At 43.0% G+C, this 25,875-nt stretch overlaps 1 protein-coding gene across 2 annotated transcripts in view; it reads left to right on the top strand.

Annotated features, from left to right (window-relative positions):
• FAM117B (family with sequence similarity 117 member B) overlaps nucleotides 1-24,088 on the top strand; it is a 74,925-nt gene extending 50,837 nt beyond the window's left edge. The window contains exons 3-8 of one of the 2 annotated variants that reach the window (XM_084778680.1): nucleotides 1,394-1,486; nucleotides 4,317-4,430; nucleotides 8,315-8,458; nucleotides 10,117-10,342; nucleotides 12,708-12,828; nucleotides 20,088-24,088. In XM_084778680.1, coding sequence (XP_084634806.1) covers nucleotides 1,394-1,486; nucleotides 4,317-4,430; nucleotides 8,315-8,458; nucleotides 10,117-10,342; nucleotides 12,708-12,828; nucleotides 20,088-20,406 — 1,017 coding nt within the window. In that variant the 3' untranslated portion in view covers nucleotides 20,407-24,088. Of the gene's footprint in view, nucleotides 1-1,393; nucleotides 1,499-4,316; nucleotides 4,431-8,314; nucleotides 8,459-10,116; nucleotides 10,343-12,707; nucleotides 12,829-20,087 lie in introns of both variants that reach the window. The other variant, XM_084778681.1, reaches the window with a different exon arrangement.
• Nucleotides 24,089-25,875: the final 1,787 nt, after the last annotated feature.

Genomic DNA, 25,875 nt, shown 5'->3' on the forward strand with positions numbered 1-25,875 from the left:
AGCTGTCTTCAATTTCTTGTTGTAGCAGTGCCTTTGGTAATAAATCTGTTGATTTTTATTTTGAGGTTTAGAGTCCTGGGACTAGCACTGGTTGCACTTGCTGCTGCATCACATTTAAGCTTTGCTGCCAGTGTGTCGCTTTGAACTGGAATATCTATCTGGTCTTTACTGGTCCTTATTGTTGTGTAGTAAGAAAGTCACAAAAAGCTGAAAAGATTGCATCACTAGAAAACACACAGATGGCGATCACTGGGTGCTGAATTCGTGCTGGTCTTACTCCCCTCTACATTTTCTACCCCTGTGCCAGTGTAGAATTTACGACCATCTATTCCTGGGCCAGGAAGATGGCTCAGTGGGTAAAGGTGCTTGCCACCAGAACCTGGTGACTTGAATTCAGCCCTCAAGACCCTTGTGGTGGAAGGGTACTATTCATGAGGTTGAACATATTTTCTTATGTCAAGAATTCGCTTATATTTCTATTTTCTGAAACTTAAATTCCAATTTTGGTATAGCCATTAAGGATTAATGTTTTTGAGGCTGTCCTCTGCACAGTCTCAGGTTAATATTTCAGGCTTTGTGCCAAGTTTGTTTCTAGACCTCTCTGCTTCCTACCCATGAGGCCTTCCTTTCCTTTCCCTTCCTTTTCCTTTTTTCAGACTGGGTCCCTCTATGTAGTCCTGGAACTCACTCTGCAGACCAGGCTGGTCTTGAACTCACAGAGATCCACCCGCTTCTGCTGGGATCAAAGGCATACTCCATGAATCCTAGCCTAAAAGCTCAGGAGTATTAACTACTGCTACTGTGCCTCTCTGTCCTATGCTCTGTGTACTTACACATTTAAAGAGATAAGAATGGCCTTACTAGTAATAGAGATGAAGGAAAGGTTAAATATTGACTATAATCAACTGGTGCTAAGCGACTTTTGGGTAGTTCTTGGTGTTTAAAATATGCTGGAGAAGCCGGATGTGGTGGCGCACGCCTTTAATCCCAGCACTTGGGAGGCAGAGGCAGGCAGATTGCTGTGAGTTCGAGGCCAGCCTGGTCTACAAAGTGAGTCCAGGACAGCTAAGGCTTCACAGAGAAACCCTGTCTCGAGAAACACAAAAACAAAAAAACATGCTGGAGAACTAGCTCAGGGATGAAGAGCACCGTTACTGAAGAGCACCCAGCTTTGTTCCCAGCACCCACATGGCAGCTCACGGCCATCATAGACACACGGTGCATATACATATATGCAGGCAAAACACTCACACACACAAAATAACAGAATCTTGACAAATTTAAAATATGTCTAGTATCTCTAATTTTTTTGTAGCATACATTTTTAGTAGAAAAGGTCTAGTGTGTTAAATGCTTTTTTGTTAAAATTACTTCTTTTCCTCCTCTACAATAGACGGAGAGTGCATGGGCTGAAGAATATGCTGAAAAGAAGAAAGGGTCTCATAAGCGCTCAGCATCCTGGGGCAGCACAGAACAGCTCAAAGAGGTCAGCAGAATGGTCTGTGGCAGCAGAAACTTGGCTTTTCCAGTTGGCTAGTTTCTTAAAGTTGTGAACTGCAGATATCACTTTTCTTGGCAGTATATAGTGTGCATGCATGTCTGTGTGAGGGTATGTGTGCCTATTCATGAATGTGTGGAGAGCAGAGGTCAATATGTCGGCTACTTTCACTCTGTTTCTGAGATAAGATCTCTGACTGACTGAACCTCTCACAGCTGTTCAGTTGTGCTGACTGGCCAGTGAACCCCAGGGATCCACCTGTCTTTCTTCCACCTCCTGTCAATTCCACTGAACAAGAGTAAACACCGTCACGCAAATTCTTTGGTCAAATTAAGCAAGCTTTATTTTCCATCAAATGGGGTTATCTCTTTAAAGTGAGCCTTGAGGGGGCTGGAGAGATGGCTCAGTGGCTAGGAGCACTGCCTGCTCTTCCAAAGGACCTGGGTTCAATTCCCAGCAACCACATGGCAGTTTACAACTCCAGTTTCAAGGGATCTGACACCTGTATACTAAGGCACATAAAGTAAAAAAATAAATAAAAAGTGAGGCTTGAAATATATTTGAAAATAAAGCATTGAACATAGGAAAAAGTGAGGCCCAAAAAACCTGCAAGGCTAGTGGGGTTTTCAAGGGCTGTGGGATTTCCAGAGCCTGTGGGAACTTAGCTGAACATTTCAAAATGATTTGGCAGAACATCAGGGTACAATCAAGGTGTGAGTCAAACTCCACAAGGGTGGGGAGCATGTCAACCTGAATTTTGCTGCAAACAGAAATAAACTTGTTCTGGCCTTATAACAAAACAGTTTGCCTGCTTATGAGGAAGTCAGGCTGGTCCACCCTAGCGCAGGGTGCACACCACCACACACCTACCCACTCAGGGCATCTCCACCTTCCCCTCTTTTACTAGAAAATAGTAACAGAAGAAGTTACTGTGTTGATTTGATAAACTTTTTAGGGCGTGAAGCTAGATGTTAGCATAGAGCATACTATAAGTAGTCAGGGTGTTGAGGCAGGAGGATTGGATTACTCTGAGTTCTGAGCCAGCTGAGCCAGTTCCCCATCACCACCACCACCACCTCAAAAACCCCATAAGATAAAAAGATTTGAATAGGACGTTAGGGATTTAGCTGAGTGGTCAAGCACAAGGCCCTGGGTTCAGTCCTCGGCTCTGAAAAAAAAAAAAAAAGGAAAAAGATTTGACTAGGAAAGGCACACCTTATAAACCTGATGCTGCAAGGCTTGTTTTAAATAGGAGAGTCTGTGTGTACTTAGAAATATATACACACATCAGACTCATAAAATTAGTGTGACTGAGAAACTGACATTTTTTCTGCATATGATAATATTTTTGCAATTTAGTTTCTTGGTTATGGATAACTCTGTTTATTGTTTTCTGTATTAATAGTTAACAGCATTGCAATTTATCGATAACAGAAGTAAAAGAGAAATTCAGTCAAGGATAATAACGAATAGCCATTGACATTGTATTTGCAGCCAGGCATGTTGGCACATGCCTTTAACCGCAGCTCTTGGGTGGGGAGGCAGAAGGGTCAAGAGTTGAAGGCTCCCCTTTCCGTGGTGGTTTGGATGAGATGTCCCCCATATTCTCCTGGGGACACTGCTGGGGGATAGGTTTAGGAGGTGTGGCCTTGCTGGGAAAACATCTCACTGGGGGGCATGGGATTCGAGGTTTCCAAGTCATGACGCCGTTCCCATTTTTTTCTCTGCTTCATATTTGAAGTAAAACATGTGAGCTCTTAGCTTCTCGTTCCAGCCACTGTGTTTTGCTCTGCCATCATGGACTCCCTCAAAGATGCAGTCCCACATAAACGTCCTTCTTCTATATTACCTTGGTCCATGATATTTTCTCACAGCAATACAAAAGTAGATAATACACTTGGCTGATGACATCCTGGCTCAGAAAACAAGAAATTGCATTTGCTACTTAAAGATTTTTATCTTAAGTGTATTTCATGGCTTGGTGTCCTTCTAGTTTCCTTCCTGTTGTTGTGATAAAACACTCTGACCAAAAGCAACTTGGTGAGAAGAGGGTCTTTTGTTGGTTTGTTTTTTGAGACAGGGTCTCTCTGTGTAGCCTTGACTGTCCTGGACTCGCTTTGTAGACCAGGCTGGCCTTGAACTCATAGTGATATACCTACCTCTGCCTCCCGAGTGCTGGGATTAAAGGTGTGTGCCACCACCTCCCAGCTTTTATCTTTATTGGTTTTGTTTTGTTTTATTTTTGGTGAGAAGAGGTTTTATTTGGCTTAAGGTGAGAGAGAAAGGAAGGGGAGGAGGATGAATATGGAGGCATGATGCATTTCATCAAAACATAGGGAGCAGAGAGATTGGAGTAAGCCTATAAAAGCTCTAGCTTCCTCCAGGAGGGCTCACTTCCAAAGGGTTCCAGAACGTTCCCAGACAGTGCCACCATCTTGGGACCAAGTGCTCAAATACGTGAGCCTATGGAGGATATTTCTAACCAGCACACTGGGCTTGCTTTGTACATATCATTTAAAATTTGTATTTGTAAAGGCAAGAAGAGAATAAGTTATTTCTAAGAGCATAATTTAAATGCTGAAAACTATATACTACTTGAGAAGCTTCAAGACTAAGGAAAATGTTGACTATACTTCTGTTTTTCTTTAAATCTATACATATATATGTGAATGTATGCATAAAATACTGTTCAATTAGATTTTGTAGTATGGTTTAAGTTTTCAAAGTACTAAGGATAAATATTCTTGGTTCTTATTAAGCAAGAATGTGTTTTTATTTAGTGTGGAAAACACTCTTTCCTGCTTGTTCTCCTTTTTAGATCGCAAAATTACGCCAGCAGCTGCAGAGAAGCAAACACAGCAGTCGTCATCATCGAGATAAAGAAAGGCAGTCTCCATTCCATGGCAACCATGCAGCTATTAACCAGAGCCAGGTGAGGAAGGAAACCGCTTTGCTTCTAGGTTGTTTGTGATTGCTTAGGACAGAATGTCCAGAACCATGTTTGAAACAAGGTTTAAGTACTAAATCACAGCCTTTTCCCTCCCCCAAGTGTACAGAATGGTATTTCATCTAGGAGACATAACCAGTTACACATTTTAAAGAAAGTGTCTTTATTTATTTACTCTGGGACCCTCCCACCCCCACCCCCCGCCAGGGTGTCCTGGAACTCACTGTGTAGACCAGGCTGGCTTTGAATTCACAGAGATCACTTGCCTCTGCCTCCCAGGTGCTGGGGTTAAAGGCGTGCACCTTGACCAGCTCCAGCTACACATTCTGGTTTAACCCACTTTGCTGGAGCAAGATGCTACCATATCATTGGCCATGGAACAAACCTCCTCTCATAGTTTCAGTTATATTACCTGAAGATTGGGAGTAATAATTTTTGTCTCAGTGTCTTTTAGGATGGAAAATGAACAGCTTTAGCCCATGGAGGGCAGTAAGTGGCTCACCCATAGAGCTTTCTCTGTCTGGATCATACTGGCTAGTGTTCCTTGGCAAGGAGAGAGCAGGTTTATTTCACATGCCATGATTAAATATTTCAAATCCCAAAAGCAAAGCTTTGGGAATACAGGCTCCTGCATCGCGTCTTTATGGGAGCAGTAAGACAGTGACCTGGGAAGGTGGAAGGAAACTAAAAGGTTAGTCCCGTGACTTCCAGATCATATTTAAGACCCAATTAGCATGCGGAAGCCAGCTGCCTTGCCACCTGTTTGTAAGTAAAGTTTTACAAGATGTAGACAGTCTTGTTCTTTATATACTGCCTTTGACTCCGTTCTTAGTACTAGTTAAAACCCCCTACTTAACCTCTCAAGAGCTGCAAGGTCTTACTAGAATGACTAGCTCTCAACACTCCTCTTTTTTTTCTCTTTTTCCTTTGCTTGAGACAGATTAAACTTTTGATAAATAGTGGCTGCTAAGGAGATATTATTAAGAAAATCTGTTTAACTTCTTATCCTGCTTCGAGATACAGAGGGCATAATCAATGTCTGGTCTTTTCTCTTTATCATGCTGGGTTAGCATCATACTTAGACGGAAGCTTATTAGACCTAATATTGATGTTCCCTGTCTGCTTTCGTTGCTTTATTCTTAGTTAACTATTGTAACTAGTTCTTTCAAAGTCTGTAAACAGTCATACTACTGTTCTAAAAGAATAAAGTTCATGTTGCTACTGCAAAAAAAAAAAATAAGAAAAAGAAAAAGAAAAAAAGAAAAAAGAAAAGAAAATATCATCAGACCAGGTGTGTGGAGTCAGCCACTTGACTGCCAGGTTCCTGGCTGTGCCTTTCTCAGCATGGCAAGTTCTTACACTTCCTTTACCAAACAAGCTTATTAATCATTTGTCTTTATGCTCCTAATATCAAAGGTCAGCATTTCGCAAAGACTGTGACACATTGTCTTCCTCACAGTCTCTTTCCCTGTTTCTGTAGCAGATGCATAGCTGAAAGCCCAGTGTGAGGTCTTGTTGATATTGTTATGGCAGTTAGAATAAGTTAGGAGAGGGAGGGGGGAGGAGGAGGAGGAGGAGGAGGAAGGGACTTGGTTTAGAACACATGTTTATAGTCCTGAGTCTTGAGATTGCTCTTAGCCTGCTCTGTTGTGTCACTGTGTCATCTCATTACACACAAGAGGAACCCTGACTTAGGAACGATGGCTGCATAACAAACACACACACACACACACACACACACACACACACACACACACACACACACACACAGAGAGAGAGAGAGAGAGAGAGAGAGAGAGAGAGAGAGAAGTGAGAACCTGGGAGGGAGACTGGTATAGGAGAAGAAAGAATGCAACAGTGAAGAGAAGACCCCATAGAATGGTAGTGTGTGGTCTTGCCAGCTTTGTGGGGCTTGTGACGCGTGAGGAAGGTTCTGTTCTTGTCAGTGACTGAGAGAATGTTACCTATAAGTCTTCCATCTGAAGAAGGAAGAATATAATGACAGATCTCTAATGTCAGCACTGAAGATGTTGAGGCAGGAGGATCATGAGTTTTACTCCTACCTGAGTTACATAGCTTAACTCAATTAACTCATAGCTTGTCTCAATTGTTGTGGGTTGCCCCACCTCACCCCCCCAAAAAAACCTCACAACTCACTATTAGCAACAACAATTAAAAAAAAAAAAGAAATTAAAATTGAGTAAATATTGAGAAGCCATAGAGTATAGTGAAAAGAAGACATGTGAACGGAAGGATTAAAAATAGGGAAGACAGCTGGGCATGGTGGCACATGCCTTTAATCCCAGCACTCGGAAGGCAGAGGCAGGTGGATCGCTGTGAGTTCGAGGCCAGCCTGGTCTACAAAGCAAGTCCAGGACAGCCAAGGCTACACAGAGAAACCCTGCCTCGAAAAACAAACAACAAACAAAAAAATAAATTAAAAAAAGGAAAGACTAGGCCGGGTGGTGGTGGCCGCACACCTTTAATCCCAGCACTGGGAGGCAAAGGCAGGTAGATCTCTGTGAGTTCAAGGCCAGCCTGGTCTACAAAACGAGTCCAGGACAGCCAAGGCTACACAGAGAAACCCTATCTCAAACCTCCCCCCATGCCCCCCAAAAAGGAAAGACTACTTAAGAAATAGTGTGTCCATTTTGGGAAGAACATGGGGCCAAGTACTCTTATCTCATTTCAAAAATCATAGATTAGGATGCTGAGCCCTTCCTTATAGGTGAAGAAAGGTCCCTGCGCAGGAGGTAGGATGCTGAGACCACCTTGAAGGTGAGGGCTCTACACTAACAGCCAGGAGTCACTTCAAAGATTGATTTTGGCTTCTTTCTCACAAATTTCCTGTTTCCCAAGGACCTTTGGGTCCCAAAGACTGTGCTTACTCTGGTTTGGTTTTGTTTGTTTATGTTAAAGATGAGCAGAAGTAAAAGAGAAGAAATAAAACTTGTACTACTTTGTATGCGACAGTAAGATCACCATTGACTGAAGCTGTAGGTCAATGACTGGAGACACGCCAGCCTTTGTCTCTTTGCCAGTCTCCTAGGAGATGAGAGTGAATTAGTCATAGATCCCTGTCAGGCAGCAGGACAGTGGACTCTGACTCGCCGTTGCTGTTAACTTAGACAGATAGCCCCATTAACCTTGTTCTGTATTTTATTTTGAGCATCTTATAGGGGAATAGGTAATAGTCTATATTCATTTAGTATGTCACTTTTGGAAAGTAATACTGTGACAGTGAAAAAACTTGTAATTAGAAAATTAAGAAATGGATATTGGAAAAAAGAGGAAAAAATTTTTTTTTTGTTTTTCTGAGACAAGGTTTCTCTGTGTAGTCCTGGCTGTCCTAGACTCACTTTTAGTTCAGGCTGGACTCAACCTCACAAAGATCCACCTGCCTCTGCCTCTGGAATGCTGGGATTAAAGGCGTGTGCCACTGCACCTGGCTGCATTTTATTTCCTGGACTGAACTTATTAAAACCATTATAGTAGTGGTTTAAAGGAATGTTATAGGAAATTTATCTGCAGTTATGCAGTCCTGTTGTTATGTACAGACTTGAGAATGGATCCTACCACGTGAATCTTGGGTGTCAGACTCCAGTGCCAGGCTTGGTGGCAGGCACCTTTGCACACAGCCAACTCTCTGGCCCCGAGAAAGCATTTCAGAGGTTGACATTCTTGGGATATTTGCTGTTTTCTTAGTAGCCTTTCTAGTCTGTGACAGCTATGGGCACATTTCTGAGAGTCTGGTCTTCACTGTTTGGGCTTTGAGGTTTAAATTACATTTCATACCCTAACATACAGATTTGGTTGTTCTTGACTTATGCCCTTGAAAACTTCTCATCACCTCTTCACCTTCACTTAAGGCTCCAGCTCCAAAGAGTACTCTCGTTCCCGCTGTCCCCATCACCAAGTCTTCAGGCTCCAGGTTCCGGAACAGTGTGGAGGGGCTGAACCAGGAGATCGAGATCATCATTAAAGAGACGGGGGAGAAGGAAGAGCAGCTGGTTGTAAGTAGTCTTCACCCTCACAGCAGCCTTGCTGTGAGCTCCAGAGCTCTGAAACAAATCCCTGTTTTTGTTGGCTATATTTAAATTTGTTCTTATTAAGAAAATGAAATTTTCATTTGTTTAAAAAAACAAAAACAAAAACACAAAACTGTGGCCATGAAAGTGATTGAAGAATTTTAATTTCTTTGTATTTCACAGAATGAACTGGCCTGACCTAGATTCAGATCCTCTAACAGAAACTGGTTTGGTTTGGTTTGGTTTTGTAGAAAATACCAGATGGGCGCCAGGCCCACACCTTTCAGGAGGCAGAGGCAGATGAATTTCTATGAGTTCAAGGCCATCCTGGTCTACAAATCAAGTCCAGGACGGCCAGGGCTACATGGAGAGAAACTCTGTCTTGAAAAAGCAAAACAAAAAAGAAAGAAAGAAGGAAAATAAATATCAGATGGGCAATATCCTCCTCCTTTGTTATAAATGCATATAACAAGTGCGATTAGTTCTGTGGTGAGTGGGGCAGTTAGAGCAGCAGATTGTTTCTGAAGAGGAGCCCGACTGCTCCATGTTTGTCATGGTGACTTGATTTGAATTGACATGCATCTTCATAAAGTGCGCTTAGAAACGCTCTATGAATCAGTGGAAGTTTCTTTATCTCAGCCTCTGTCCTTGTGTGAGGGGAAAATTAGTTTGGAGAAATACTTGACAGATGTGTGAAATTCTCTCCCTGAATGTGAAGACTGGTGTGCTAGCTGGCCTGTGATCCCAGTTACTCTGGTCTCCAGTTTGAAGCTGGTTTATATAACCGAAATCCAATCTCAAACAAACAAACAAACAAACAAACAAAAGATAAGAGCTTGGTTTAGCTGTATTGTTTGGTTTTGGAGACAGGGTTTCTCTGTGTAGCCCTGGCTGTCCTGGGTTCACTCTGTAGACCAGGCTGGCCTCGCACTCACAGAGATCGCCTGCCTCTGCCTCCCGAGCGCTGGGATTAAAGGCGTGTGCCACCATTCTTGGCTTGGTTTAGCTTTGAAAACACACAACTTTCCCACTCCTGCCTTCCATTCTACAGGATGGATAGAGTATGCTTTCCCTGACTAATCAAAGCTAAGGAAATCAAGGTTGTAGAGGGAGCTGGCTTGTCTGCTAAGTGAGCTTTCATACGTGTCCCCTTGATTCTACTGTAACTAGAGCTGCTGTCATCAGCCTTTCACTCATCAGGAAGAGTTGTGTGAGAAAAAACAGAAACTTTGAGGAGGAATGGGCATGAGGGCACAGGAATCAAGGGCCACCTAATGTCACTAATATCACTTTACCTTGCCTCTTCTAGGAACCGTGTGTGTGTGTGTGTGTGTGTGTGTGTGTGTGTGTGTGTGTGTGTGTATGTAATAATTTTATAAATAACAGTAAATGGTATCCTTCAGTGCAGTACAGTAGGAGAAGTGTGGATGCTTGCTTGTTTGCTATGTTGCCCAGCTGCCCTAGAAATCAGAATCCTTCTGTGTCGGCCTCCCAAGTACTAGGAATACAGATTTGTGACACCATGCCAGGTTTAGAATTTGATTTGTGAGTTTCTGGCCACACAGGAATGTTGACATTGGGTGCACTGCTAGTAAATTTCAAAATCAATGGTGTAAGCATCTATATTTAAAATTTTGTAACAGCCACAGGATATTCCAGATGGTCATCGTGCGCCTCCGCCCCTTGCACAGAGAAGCAGCAGCACTCGCAGCATTGACACACAGACCCCTGGGGGCGCAGACAAGGGGAGCAACAACAGCAGCCGCTCTCAGTCTGTGTCCCCCACGTCCTTCCTCACCATCTCCAACGAGGGCAGTGAGGAAAGTCCCTGCTCAGCTGATGACCTGCTTGCAGATCCCAGAGATAAAGGTACCGTGGGGCCGACTTGATCACTGGGTGATAATGGCATGCCTCCTGTTTGCTTCTGTTTGTTCTCTGTGAGACACACACGTTAGAGGAATGGGGTCAGAACAACAGGTCACAGGAACTGGAGCACAGTGCAGCTTTGCTGAGGTGTTCTGATGGTGTCTGCTTAAGTGGATGCATGGGCTTTCATTTGAATGTTTTATTTCTCAGCGTTTGTGACTAGAACAGTGGTTTTCAACATTCCTAATGCTGTGACCCTTTTATATAGTTTCTCATGTTGTGGTGACCCCCCAACCATAAAATGGTTTTTGTCATTACTTCATATCTATGATGGTGCTGTTATGAATCATAATGTAAATATTTTTGGAGATACGGGTTTGCCAGAGGGGTTGCGATCCACAAGTGAGAACCACTAGACTGATTATTTTTTCTAAAAAGCACTTTGTTTTAGTTCATTTGGCTAGTTGGAATTTTATTTTATTTTAAATACTTGTTTATTTATTTACTTATTTACTTACTTACTATGTATACAGTGCTCTGCCTGCATGTACACCTGCAGGCCAGAAGAGGGCATCAGATCACATTATAGATGGTTGTGAGCCACCATGTGGTTGCTGGGAATTGAACTCCGGACCTCTGGAAGAGCAGACAGTGTTCTTAACCTCTGAGCCATCTCTCCAGCCTGACTAGTTGGGATTTTATTACTTTAATATTTTCAGTTAAATGTGAAGCCTTCAATTTAGTGCTGTTTAGGATACTTCTAAAACAAAGCTTACCACTTATCTCTGAAAAATGAGTGTTAAGAGGCAAGCCTTCAGTCAACGGTTGGAGGGCACTGAGGCTGGAAGGATGGCTAGTGGGTAAGAGCGCTTGTTGCTCTTGCAGCAGACCACGGTTCAGTTCCCAGCACCCGCCGCCCATCAGCTGGTTCTTATCCTTCTGTAACTCTAGTTGCAGGAGACACTTGGGTTTTCTGCAGGTATTGCATGCATGCAGGTGCACATAGAAACAAGTGGGCAGACACATCCTTGTGAAAAAAAAATTAAGGTTTTTTAAAGGTTGGAGGTACTAACAGAGTAAAAATCAGCCTAAAGTCGGAAACAGTATGAATATTAAATACAAAGTCTTAGCCTTTTAAAAGAAAAACAATAATTTTTTGTTTTGTTTTGAAGACAGGGTTTCTCTGTGTATCCCTGGCTATCCTGGACTCACTTAATAGACCAGGCTGACCTTGAACTCACAACTCTGTCTGCTTCTGCCTCCCAGAGTGCTGAGATTTCAGGCATCTGCACCCCTTCCCGCCCATACTCATGGCACTAATCCTAGTTCTTGTGTGTACTTAAAAGCAGTGATGGAGCCAGTTGTGCTGGTGCGCACTTTTCATCCAGCAGCACTCGGGAGGCAGAGGCAGCAGATCTCTATGTGTTCAAAGCCAGCCTGGTCTACAAAGTGAGTCCAGAACAGCCAGGACCGTTACATAGAGAAACTCTGTCTTGGAAAAGAAAATAGCTGCTAAAATCTGCCTGTTGATATCTTATCCCTTCAGTTTTCCCTGGCTGTATGAAGTCTATAATTTTGTTTTTTTGATGCTTTTGATTTTTAGAAAGGAATGACTGATGGTGTCTGTCAACCTTTTTCATTAAGAAACAGGGTCACAACACTACTTTCAGTAAGGAATTTATAGTTTAGTGACAGATTGAAAATTTTAGTACAGTTAGATAACATACCAAGAAATTTAAATTACTGTAGTATGAACTGAGGACGGCAGCACTGAACAGACGTTAAGAGTAGTGAGATGTCCCCACCAGTGGGGTGAGTTGGGAAAGATTTCAGAAGCTTTGAAGTAAGCTTGGAGAACGTTTTGTAAAATGAGTAGAACTTAGTTCTTGTAGGTTATGGAAGCTTGTGGGCAGAAGGGAGTGTTTGGTGTGTATAGCAGCTTTGACCTAAAGTAGAGATCCAACAGAGGAACAGCAAGAAGAGATTGGGGACTTTGCAGGGCAGGCCAAAAGTTAATAGCAACCAGCCACTGAAGAGCATTTTAGATACATGTGTTGAGGAAAACAGATGTTGTCTGAGGGTATTTGCCGAGTACTGAGCATATAAATAAGGTAGTATGTGCTCAGTCTGAGCAGTACGGGACACAGGCCTAAGCTAGACGAATTCTAAGGAGAAAACAAACAAAGGTATTTTATTTATACATTTAGTTTTTCTTAAAACTAAGAATGTGGTAGCTATTAGGGTGATGTTAATGAAGAAAGCACTCTCCCTGCCTTCAAGTAGTTCTGTGCAGAAGTCCAAGAATATTTATGGTGGTTTGATGCATTTTATAATAGTATTTTTAGTAATCCAATGCTGTTTCTTACAGAGAATGGAAACAACTCTCCTTTGCCAAAATATGCAACTTCACCCAAACCTAATAACAGTTACATGTTCAAAAGGGAGCCTCCGGAGGGCTGTGAAAGGGTCAAGGTCTTTGAGGAATGCTCGTAAGTACCCCTCCTAAACACACAGTATTTAAGTTAGAGTAAGTTGAAAGAATAATGCAGCAATGCAGGATATCTGATCCCCTGTGAACCCCGAGATTGTGAACTGTAAAATCCTGTTCCTTGTTTGGTGTGGCTCCCCTTTAATCCAAGAACTTTCTGCTTATTGTAAACAGGTGGTTGTGGTGTGGCTCAGCACTAGCATACACCTTTATCCAAGAGCTTTCTGTACACAAGATTTAATAAAGTTAATCCCAAGTCAAGAGGTGGAGCAAGAAACCAGCTGACAGGGAGTAAAAAGAAAGGGGGGACATTGAGTTGAGGGTATTTAAAACTGTGGAGGAGAAGGGGCTTTTGGCCTTTTCCTTCTGGGTTGTGAACTGAGTAGGAAGGCCAGCTAGGTGCTTTTCTCTGCCTCTGAACTAGTAGGTTTCCACTCCAGCATTTCGCTCCTGATTGGGATTTTCTTTCTGTAAAACAACAGTGCAGTGATTACTTAGGGATCTCCACTCAGATTATATAACTGATAACTATTTTGCAGTGGTTTTGTTTGATTGTGTTTGTTTTTCAAGACAGGGTTGTGCATGTCACCCACATTTGGGGAGATCAAAGGACACTTCGTTTTTTTTTGTTTTTTGAGACAGGGTTTCTCTGTGTGTATCCCTGGATGTCCTGGACTCTTTGTCTTTGTAGAGAGGTGCCACCTGCCTCTGCCTCCTGAGTGCTGGGGCTAAAGGCATGCACAAAGGACACTCTCTGGGAGTTGGGGTTCCCTCTTACATGTGGGTCCTGCGGGTTGGGCTCAGGCTGTCAGGCTTGGCTGAGCCATCTCACCAGCCTCCCTAGAGCATCTTCTGTTTCTGCATCTGTAGTCATCAAGTTCACATGGTCGGGGTAGCCTCTTAAGGTGAAGCACAGATTTCACCCAGTGTGGTTCTTTTTCCCAAAGACCTCGTCATCCTTGGGGTTTGCCTACTCTTTTAGTCTCCAGTAATTTCACCCTTTTGGGGGGGGAGGGGTTATTTGCTTCTATTTTTTGTTTTTCAAGACAGAGCTTCTCTGTGTAGCCTTGGCTGTCCTAGACTCCGTTTGTAGACCAGGCTGGCCTCCAACTCACAAAGGTCCACCTGCCTCTGCTTCCTTAGTGCTGGGATTAACGGTGTGCACCACCACACCCAGCAGCTTCACATTCTTAAAATACTTTTGTCTGCCGGTACACTTTAGGCTCAGTCAAACAACTGTGAGAAGATAATTTAAGCAGTGGCAGATTTTTGTGTGTGTGGTACTGAGGAAATTAAACGAAGGGCTTTCTTCACACATGCTACATAAGTAGTCTGCTGATGGACTATTCCCCTAGTTCCTAGAAGCATATTTTTATTTATTAATAATTTTTTACATATGTGAGTGTTATGTCTGCACCATTTGGGTGCCAGGTGCCCACAGAGGCCAGAAGGAACAGGTTTGGACCCTATGGAACTTGAGTCATAAAAGGCTGTGAGCTAGGATGTGGGTGCTGGGAATGGAGCTTGTGTCCTCTGTAACAGCAGCCAGTGCTCTCATAATGTCTTAGCCATCCTTCCAGACCCAAGAAGTAGAGTTATTTGGCTCTGTTTCCCATTTCTGCTGTTTTGCTTAGAATGTAGGGTTTTCATTATGTGTCTCCTTACTTTGTAAGTGATGACTTCAGGGTTTTATATATATATGCAGTTGAACATTACTTGGAAATATGATGATAGTATTTAGGCCTCAACCTTAGACTCTTGGGGTATTTCTTGCCTTGGGGATCAAATCCAGACCTTGAGTATGCCTAGCAAGCAGTTTCCCACTAAGCTGTGCCCCTAGCTCCTTTTTGCTTTGCTTTGCTTTGCTTTGCTTTGCTTCCTTCCTTCTTTCCTACCTTTCTTCCTTCCTTCTTTCTGAGACATAGTCTTACTTTGTAGCACTTGGTGGCCTTGAATCACAGAGGCAGACCTGCCTGTGCTTCTTCCAAGCATTGGTGCTAAAGGTGTGTGCCACCACACCCAGAGCATCTTCTGTTTTCTTTTAGTGAAGCCTGAAATACCCTATGGAGATAGCCCTTCCTGTTTCACTCAGATTGCCTTGCCTTCTCATGAACGTCTTGGAGTGAGCTGGAACACGCTTCCTTTGGTTTCTGCTATGCTCCTTCCCATTGATGCTTTAAATTCTGAATAGCTCTGCTGTTAAAAGAGCATAGTCTCTAAGTGGGCTTGTTCTGCACTAGAGAGCACCATCTGTTGTTGCTGCCTGCTTCTATGCAGGAATTGAAAACTGTTGTTTTAGCAACTGCTTGTTGCAGGGTTTTTAACCTTGTCAGCTATGAGATTAAGCGATGGCTGCTGAGGGCCAGAGCTTCTGCAGATCTGTTCTTGGCCTCTGAATCACAATCACCCAGGGAGACACCAAAACTGCAGCTTCTATCTTCTCTGGGTCTAATCAATCAGTGTGTGGAGATAGGATGAGTTCGGACTCTTCACTAAGTTCCTTAATTAGTGCTCAATTTGACAAATGCTGGTTCCTGTGAAGAGACAGCAGGACCAAAAGCATCTAATAGGGATCTGGCTTACAGTTTCAGAGGTGCAGTCCCTTATCATCACGTGGAGAGCATGGGGCCATGTGTGGTCTTAGAGCTACATCAGACACAGACTGAGACAGGCTGACACAGAGCTGGGTGTGGGCTTCTGAAATGTCAAAGCCTTCGCCCCCAGTGACTTTTTCCAACAAAGTCACACCTCCTAATCCTTTTAATCATAGCAAAGAGTTCCACTCCCTGGTGACTAAGTGTTTAAACATACGAGTCAATGAGAACCATTCTTTTTTTTTTTTTTAAATATTTATTTATTTTTATGTATACAGCACTTTATCTGCATGTACACCTACATGCCAGTAGAGGGCGTCAGATCACATTATAGATGGTTGTGAGCTTAAAGTGTGTCGGGCATGGTGGCTCATGCCTTTAATTCCAACAGAGGCTGGCGGATCTCTGTGAGTTCAAGCCCAGCCTGGTCTACAAAAGCGAGTCCAGGACAGCCAGGGCTATTACACAGAGAAACCCTGTCTCGAAAAAACAAACCAAACAACAACAACAAAAATTGTTTAAGTGCATAGAGATGGTTGTATTTTCCTTTAGAAAGGATTTTGTAATATTTCATACATGGAGATGGTTGTGGTGGCTCACAAAAGTAATCCTAGCACTCAGGAGTCAGAGGTAGCAGATCTCTGTGAATTTGAGTCCAGCTTAGTCTACAAGGACAGTCCAGGACAGCCAGGACTCCGTGTAACAGAGAAACCCTGTCTTGAAAAACCAAAAAATAAAAATTTGATGCATGGGTTCGTGTCTTTCGTGTGTTGTTAGTTGGAGAGATCGCTCAGGACTCACTGCTTCGGTTACGTCTATCACACTGTTCCCGTGGGGTGAGGTGGCTAGTATATGGTTTAAAAAAAAAAAAGGTCAATTCCACTGATCCCATGGTTTTGTTTGGTCATTTTTATTCTGAAAGGAGCAGCAGTTACTCAGGGTCTCTGATGACTCAGAATGATGACTGGGATTCTCAAGGGTACTTTAGGGTCTTTAGCGTCTGCATTTTCTTATTCTTTTACAATTTGTTTTATATTTTATATTTGAGATAATATATTATTTCCCCCTTCCCTTTCCTCCCTTTAAACCCTTTTCTACATCTCTCCTTCAAAGTCATAGCTCCTCCTTTCGTTAACTGTTGCTCATTATGTATGTGTATAGATTCTTACATATAAGCTGCTCACAGAGTATGTCCCCTGTCTGTGTCTGCAGGGCTGACCGGCTGAGGTTGGGTAGCCAGTTCTGGAGTGTATGTCCCCTGTCTGTCTGGGTTTGCAGGGCTGACCAGCTGAGGTTGTGTAGCCAACTGGTGAGCTTTTTCTTGAGGAGGATGCATTCCCTGCACTCAGCTTTCCTTTGTGTCCTGGAATTCTTTGTGTGGGGTTGGACCTTACGGTCTTTCTCCTGTGCACTTTGGCATGCCTGTTAGTGCCATCTTTGTTCAGCTTGTGCTTATATAGTAATATATATATCCACAGGCAGTAGGGCTAGAGCATGTGGTTCTGTGAATAATGTTTGAGTTCTTTGAGGAACCTCCACACATTTTTTTATGGCTACATTTGTTTACCTCCCCACCAGTCCTAGGTTAAAATCATGCAGGGCCCGTCCTCTTGCTCAGCATTCCTTGTTTTCTTGGGAATAAATGTTCTGAATAGAGTGAAATAGAATCTCAATGTAGTTTTGATTGTCATTTCCATGATGGCTTTTAAATTTCTGTCATTTTTAAAATATATTTTCTAGAATTAGAACTTTACAGAAGGGTGGGAATTTTGTTGTTGTTATGTTTTGTTTTAAGAATATTCTTTGACAACTTGATACTGTGAGCAGTGTGTGTTGATCATGTCCACCCCACCTCTGGCACCCTAGCACTGCCCCTTCTCCTTTTTTTAGAACTTTTTTTTTTAAATAAAAGTTTCAGCTTCAGGAAGCACATATCTTACTTAAGCCATTTATTTATTTTAAACTAGAGATAGCACAAACATCCCTAGCCCTGTCTTAAATAGCTTTAAATAAGGTAACATGAGGCAAGTAAATTAATGACAGGCCCAGCCCTTTCTGCTAGGGATATGGCTCAGTTTCTAGAATGCTTACCAATGTGAATGAAGCTCTGGTTAAGTCTTAGCACTCTGTAAGACCCGCACAATACCCATACCTATGATCCCAGCACTTGGGGAAGCAGAGGCAGGTGGATCTCTGTGAGTTCAAGGCCAACCTGGTCTACAAAGCATGTCCAGGACAGCCAGGGCTACACACAGAAACCCTGTCTCGGGAGGGAAATTAACTGTGGTTCTATTCATAAAATACCCAGGTGCATTTGTAACACTGCTAGTTCTTGACCTGTTATTTCCATTGGTTAAATACTGTGCTTCTCTCTGTTCCTTGGCTGTACTGCCCAGTGTCTTTGGAGGATGTTCAGTGTCAGTCAGTGGAGTCAACTTTGAGGACTGAGATATAACTCGTTGGTTAAGGTCCCTGGGTGTTTTCAAAAAGGAAGAATGTCAGCTCAGGATACCCCAAGACCAAGTTCTCAGCACAAAGAAGAGTTATTTGCCCCAGAGGGACAGAGAGCAGGGAATACACAGAATACAAGACAAAGATAGGAGATAGAGGATGAGGGAGAAGAGGAAAGGAACAAGGGAGGGGAGAGGGGCATTTGTGCTGGAGTGGGGACAAAGGATTGCCTCTGGATAGAGAGACAGATGTGGCACATAGGCCAGTGACAGTTTATAAAGAAACCCCATTTTAGGATGACGTGTTTAATTTTTTTTTTTAAGATTTATTTATTTGTATGTTTGCTTATTGTGTATACAGTGCTGCCTGCATGGACACCTGAGGCCAGAAGAGGGCACTGTATCTCATTATAGATGATTGTGAACCACCGTGTGGTTGCTAGGAATTGAACTCAGTACCTCTGGAAGAGCAGTTGGTATTCTTAACTTCTGAGCTATCTCTCCAGTCCCTGGGGTGTTTAATTTTAATTAATTGGCCATATTAATTAAATGAGCCACAGGGACTTTTGATTGCTGGACTTCAATGCTTTGATAGCTGGACTTTGGTGGTCAGCTTCGGGATGAGGAAGTGGCCAAATAAGGGAAAAGATCTTGGTGGTGGCTAGCTTTAGGAATGCAGTCTAATAGGTGTTTGTTTGTTTGTTTGTTTGTTTGTTTGTTTGCTTTCGATTTGGTTTTTCGAGACAAAGTTTCTGTGTGCAACACCAGGCTGTCCTCGAGCTCAGAGATCTACCAGCCTCTGCCTCCCTGAGTGCTGGGATTACAGGCATGTGCCACTATGCCCAGCCAGGCTTAATAGTTTCTAGGAAGGCAGAGGGAGTGGGGAGAAGAGCGAGGCCTGCCAGAGCTGTGCTTATCACAAGAGTCCTTTCAGGTTCCATTCCCAACATCAAAAACTTGAAGCAACCCCACAAGCTCTCAATTATTTGTTTGGATTTCACATTTAACTTTTGTTTTTCTGAAAATCTGTATAAGTGGCTTAGAAGGATACCTAAGAAATTTTTAATTGTATTTGAAAAAACCGGGTGTGGAAGTGGATGCTTTAAGCCCAGCACTGTAGAGGCGGAGGCAGGTAAGTCTCTGTGAGTTCAAGGTCAGTGTGGTATACATAGCAAGTTCCAGAACAACCAGGGCTACATGGTAAGATCCTTTCTCAAAGAAAACATAACAAAAAGACCCCAAAATCAAACAAGCAAAAAAGAATACCTGAAAGCCATTGGGCTGGAGAGGTGGCTCAGCGGTTAAGAGCACTGTCTGTTCTTCCAAAGGTTCTGAGTTCAATTCCCAACAAACACATGGTGGCTCACAACCATCTATAATGAGATCTGGTGCCCTCTTCTGGTGTGCAGGTGTACATGCATGCAGAACACTGTATACATAATAAATAAATCAAAAAGAAAGAAAGAAAACCATTGCTTATCAAGGCATAGTCCTGTAGGGGTGGAGTTTAGCAAAAACAAAACCAGATGCTTTATATAGTTGATTTCTTAATCTTCTGCCTTATAATCTTGAAAAACTCATCTTGGAAAGCATTTGCCTCCATGCATGTGGGTTTTCCTTTGCTTTAGGAAATCCATATTCCTGTTGGCTATCTTGTAGATCCTGTTAAAATGCAGCCATGTAGCTGGGCGTGGTGGCACACGCCTTTAATCCAAGCACTTGGGAGGTAGAGGTAAGAGGATCTCTGTGAGGTCAAGGACAGCCAAGGCTACACAGAGAAACCCTGTCTCCAAAAAAATCAAATCAAAACAAAACAACAACAACAACAACAAAACAGCTGTGGCTGTGTCAGCCTGAACCTAGGCTTGGTCACAGGGCTCTTGAAGGGAGTACTTGGCAACACTGAATCAGATGTCTGATAGCATTTTGGTGACATAGCTTCAGTTGTAGTCCTTTTATAGTATCTCTCATGTACTGTTTATTTATTTATTTATTTATTTTTGAGACAGGGTTTCTCTGTGTAGCCCTGGCTGTCCTAGATTCACTTTGTAGACCAGGCTGGCCTTGAACTCACAGCGATCCGCTTGCCTCTGCCTCCTGAGTGCTGGTATTAAAGGCATGTGCCACCATGCCCAGTCCTTACCTTTTTTTTAAATGATAGGTTTATATCCAGTATTAAGTGACTTACAGTACTGTGTTGTCTGTTTTGTATCCAGGCCAAAACAACTTCATGAGATTCCAGCCTTTTACTGTCCCGACAAAAATAAGGTGAATTTCATTCCTAAAAGTGGCTCTGCTTTCTGCCTCGTGAGTATCCTCAAGCCACTTCTCCCCACGCCAGAGCTAACCCTCAAGGGCTCTGCTCACAGCCTGACCGTCAGCACTGGCATGGCCACCACCTTGCTCCAGCCCATCTCCATGGCCTCCCTGTCTACAAACACAGAGCAAGAGCGTGTGTCTCGAGGAACCAGCACAGTCCTGCCGTCCACCTCCCTCCATGCACCGCCAGAACCCATTGAGGAAGCTGAAGGATAGGGCCCAGGTCATGTGCTGCAGGTCCTGGAGCTGAGAACCCTGCAGATCACGTGACTGTGGTGGTATGGTGTCCTCCTGGTCGGCCGCGAAGTGCTTTGGCTGATGTATGACGTGAGGCTGCTGGAAGAACGCGTCCCCTGCGAGTGCTCTGCCCTGCGCATGAAGGCCACGACAGTGCTTCACCCACTCGGCCTTGAAGCACTGGCTGCAACATGAAAAGTCTCTTCTTTGCTTTTGGAGGAACAAAATTACATTTTCATTTGTTTTCAAATTAGACTTGTTTAAAAAACACACACACACAAAACCTGATCCCTGCAAACATGATTCTGAAGGGAGATGTGATTGATGCTGCAAGAAAACCATCTTTTATATGAAAATGACTATTTTATAATACCAATGTTACATTTTCTGAAAGTAGCAAGCAGGATGTTCAAACGATCCTTTGGTGGCCTCTGCTTCCTGTTTCCCTTTTCTAGATATTGCTTTTCTCGGCTGTTTTCAGCTTTGGGACCAAAGGGATTGTTGACATTTCCCCAGCAATGTCAATCTCATGACTGTGTTCTTCTCCCAAGTAAGAATTGATAGGTAAATGCATTGAACCAAGTATAGATAAAAGGTAAAAAGCAATATTCGTACATTATGTGATTTATGTTTCTTGATGTCAAAAGTTTGTGATTTGGGTGAAGTATTTGTAAAACTGCTGTTTTCTGAACTACTCCTGTTCACATTTCACCGTGTGCTCAGTTACAGTCTGAAGACAGGTTGCTTTAACACGAGAACTTGGTTTAACAGTCAGTGAGCCAAAAGAAACTCTGAGGTGTGGATTGTTAGCTAGGAGTGTGGCGCTCTCTGGTTTTCTGTGAACTGTGTGTCCCGTGGTTACTCTCCCTCGCCGGGTGTCATTCCTACCTTTTATCATCACTGTATCATAGCCCCCAGAGACCCTGACGTGGCTGTGCATGGATTTCCTCTTCTGCTTTTGTGGTGGTGTTGTCTTGTGGACTTGGTCAGGGTTCGTAGTTTGCCGGGAGTGTGAATCCATTGAGTAGCAATTGGGAGCTGCAGAATCTTGAGGACTGACTTTCTTTATCGGTTGGCGCTGAGATTTGCTGCATATAGATTTTGCTAGTTTCTTCTCCAACATTCCACACACTGGGGGAAACGGTAAGAGGTTTGGAACTTAAACAACAGGTACCTTTGGAAATAACTATACAGTTTTGGATTTGGGCTCGTCTGGTAACCATTGCCACTGTCACATTACAGTATTTAATTTCTAGGTGGGCTATAAGAAAATTAAGGAGCCACTCTTTAGAAATAAACTCCATCAGTGTTGGTAAAGCATTGTTTTAATACATGCTAACTTAACACCGGTACATACAGCAGGCAGACAGTTTAAACCCTTTTTAAGAGGGCCACCATTTTGAAGGCTAATTCCATCCACCGGTCAGTCCAGTCGGTCCATCAAGGGTACGTCTCCTGCATGCTGTTTGTTACCTAGACTGCCTAGCAAGTTAAAGTAGTCCCTACTTAATTTTAAATGAGGGTAATTTAGGCTAATTGGATAAATTTGAACATCTAAGAGAATCTATCAGTTTTTGGTTGGGAAGACTGATAAATTTTAGTATGTTTGCAACCCAAAGCTTACTTCTTGGGAACTGGTAAATCGTAGCTTCTAAGTTAGTGTAGACTTTTTGGTTGGTGATTGGGTTTTGTTTCTCAGTTTGGGTTTTGTTTTTGTTTTTGTTTGTTTGTTTTTTGTTTTGTTTTGTTTTATGTTGATACCTTTTGACTTTGCTATTTTACCAGTTTCAGAAGTATGAAGAAAGGCAATGGCAGTCCATTGAGTTGCTCGGAAGGGAGAAGGAGGCATCTAAAAGCAAGGGTTCTTGGTTGGTTGGTTGGTTGGTTGGTTGGTTGGTTGGTTTGTGAGAAGGCTCTTGTGTAGCCCTGGCTGGCCTGGAACTTGTGATGTAGACCAGGCTGGCCTGGAACTCAAGAGATCCACCTGCCTCTGTTTCCCAAGCGCTGGGATTTAAGGTGTGCGCCACCACGACTTACTTGTTGTCTTCTTTTTAATCCTGCGGGTTTCCACTCCCAACTTGAATTCTGTTCTATTTATGTTGTTTTCCCTTTGTCGTACACCACCTCCCTCTGGCTTTACAAGTAGAGTCACTCTGTCACAGATCTTCCCTGTCCTGTGACTCTTGTTTGGCATCCTTGAAGTAACGCAGAGATAGGGACAAATTTCAGGTCAGCATCTGCTCCTAGAAATAGAACTTTAGTCTGAGGTTTGACTGGAAGATGTGAATTTGCAAATAAATGAATTGTATGGTGACCAAACACTTTTGAGTTTTGGAGAAATAGAGCCTGAACTCTCAACTGCCAGGGCCAAAGGGCTAATTTTTTAAGTATATGAGCTTTATTGCAGTCTTAAAATATATTAACCATAGGTCCACCTAGCTGTTTTTATTTAACTCTTTAATTCCCAGGTGGTTGGTTTTAAAAATGGTCTGTTCTCAGTAGGGTAGGTATGATTGCGTTGACAAACCATACTCCATAATTATGGTTACTCTGTAGAAAGTGTACAGCGTAGAGTAGCTTCAATAGAAATACAGGTTGGGTTTTTTTGTTGTTATTGTTGTTTGTTTTTTGTGTTTTGTTGTTTTTTTCTCCCAGTGCTGGGGGTCAAACCCAGGGCCTCTGTGCAAGTGCTCTGTCACTGGCTTCTTTTCCCCAGTCCCTAATTTAAATTTTTAATTAAAAGAATTTTCTTCATTGTAGTAAAAGTGGGTGGGGTGTATTTTTGGCCAAAGGAGCTGTTCTGCTAGTTACTTGTTTGTCTTAGTTATTCTTTCCCCTTAAGCAGTGTCTTCCCTGCGATGATAAACTGCAGGCTTATTGCTTCTGCTGCTTATCACTGCTTTATGGACAGTTGTGTTTAAAAAAAAAAAGTAGTTTTGCTTTGGTTAAATACAGCGTGGATGTCAAAATTCTTTGTATACCAGAGTCTTTGTTTTGTTTACAGTGTTTCCTAGACGTAGGACCATAACCAGGTCTGCCTCTCAGAATATACTGTTGCTGACTGGGTGTACCGGGCAGCAGGGAAAGGCTCCTTTTTATTTTTCTTTTTTGTGTTTTGATTAAAGAAACAGTTGGCTTTTCCTAGAAGGTCTTTTTTAAAAATGGCAGAATGTATAGCTTTCTCTGTGTCTGGGATTCAAACCGAGATGCTATGGTTTTCTTTCAAGGAAAGTAAAGTGTGTCACTACTAAATTTGTAAAGTTGAGATTCATTCCTTAGCATTGGGTTTGGGGTGTGTCAAAACTGGACCAATGGAAGTGCTGACTTGCAAAATAAAGCCAAGATACTTAACTCTGCACTTTAAGGCTCCTGGATACTGTGCCCTCATCAGCGACCTGCTGAGTGGCTCTGGACAGTATTTTGTTTATACAGTCCTGTTGGAGATATATAATTTATGTTTTTTAAACTCTGCATCTTTGTCTCTGTTGATGTAAATCTTTTTTAATGCAATTTTTTAAAGTTATAACAAAATTCTCCCCCCAAGACAGCATTTCCAGCGATGGTCAGTATTGTTGTGGACTGTGTCCCTGCACCTGAGCACTTCCTGCTGTGTCACAGGGAGTAGGACTTCCTATGCTCAAATAAAGTCTGTTGTTCTTGAGTTTTTTCCTGTGTATTTTTATGAATATTACTGCAAATTGAACTTTGATTTATTTTTGGGCATTTCCAGCCTGATGTAGCATATGAATAGTATTTCTTCCCCACAAGTTGGTCGATAGATACGCTCACACAAGGCTGTTCTCTGCTGCCCCTGACTGCCCTAGAACTGGATGTAGCCAGTCCTTGTGGTGGACTCGTGGACAGAAAGAGCACACTGGCAGGCTTCACTCGGAAGCAGTCCACTAATGCAGTCTGCTTTTGTAGATTATGTAGCTGGAGAAGTGAGTGCTCTGTGGAACATGGAGGTGACTGTTGCAAGATTGTGTGGTCTCAGGATGTTGAGTCTGTGTGGAATAGAGCCGGCCAGGTCAGCCTTAAAGCTTATATTTCTGATACGGGCATGGTGGCACGCACCACAATCCTGGCACTTGGAAGACTGATACAGGAGGATTACAAATTCATGGCCAGCCTGGGCTGTGTTGTGAGAGTATTTGAAAAGATAAATAAGTGTTAGAAGCACTGAGTTCCGTTCCCAGCCCCACATGGTTTGCTCCCAGTCACACTAAAGCTTCATAAACCTGTTATTGACCGCTTACTAAATGTTCCTTTCTGCCAAAAGTGCTAACACACACCTTTAAATCCCAGCACTCAGGAGGCAGAGGCAGGTGGGTCTTTGAGTTGAAGGCCAGCCTGGTCAACAGATAGAGTTCCTGGACAGCCAGGGCTACAGAGTGAGACCTGTCTCAAAACAAGAAGATAAGTAAATAGAGAACTCTGTGTCTGTGCGTGTGTGTGTATGTTGTTGCAAATTGAACCCTGGATCTTGCACACACACCCCACTTCAGTTTAAGACACACCTTACTAAGTTGCCCAAGCTAGCCTCAGACTGACTGTGCAGGTCAGGCTGACCTCAAACTCATGATCCCAAGTATGTGCCACTACACCCACGAAAGATTTGTCATGAATGCTGTGATGATTCAAAACTAGTTTGTCTCAGCCTGCCTGAGGGTTCAGGTGGCCTGGAGAGAGACAGTTTGCGTGGTAAGCTCCTCCACTAGTGCTCAGTGGTCATGGACCTGGAACCAGCAGTCACGTTTTTAACCTCCATTTTTACTTGTACGATTAGGAAACTGCCTTCTCCTCAGTGGGATAAGGGAACTTTAAGTAAGCATTTTGCTGATTTTTTTTTTTTTTTTTTTTTTTTTTTTTTTTTGTCAGATAAGTTTAATCTTCGTAAGAAAGCCACGAGGGAGAGTTCAGTCATGGAGATGAATGGTCTCAGATTCATTTTAGCTTGTCAAGTATAATCTAGTCAGAGCATGCAGCTCAGAGAGTTTACTAGCTCCAAACCAGTGCCAGAGGCTGTTACTTCACTCTGATCGCCCAAGAACTGTTGTGCGGATGACTAGGTTGGAGTTAAGTAAGCAACCCAAATCATACGTGGGAAGTGTCAGTCTGTCTGTCTGCTGTGTCTGTCCCCAGAACTCACTGTGCACCGTGCAGCCTGCCAGTTCCAAATCACCTAAGTGAGGATGTCTTGTATGGCAGCCTGCTTCAGAGTGCCGGGGAAAGAACGCCACCAAGATACCAATGCATGACCTAAGGAGTTAGTGACGCATTCTTTGTCATAGCCACAAAAAAATGAGACATTTTTCTTTAATTTGGGGAGTTTGCCTTTCAGAGTCTGAAATTCAATCACATTTTACTTGTTGGAATGCTTACTCTAATGGTGCTTGTACTGTGGAATGAGTACAGCCCCCTGAGCTAGCCCAGCCTCAGAATCACACC

Source organism: Acomys minous (assembly GCF_964271855.1).
Source record: "Acomys minous genome assembly, chromosome: 4".
Classification (NCBI taxonomy): Eukaryota; Metazoa; Chordata; class Mammalia; order Rodentia; family Muridae; genus Acomys; species Acomys minous.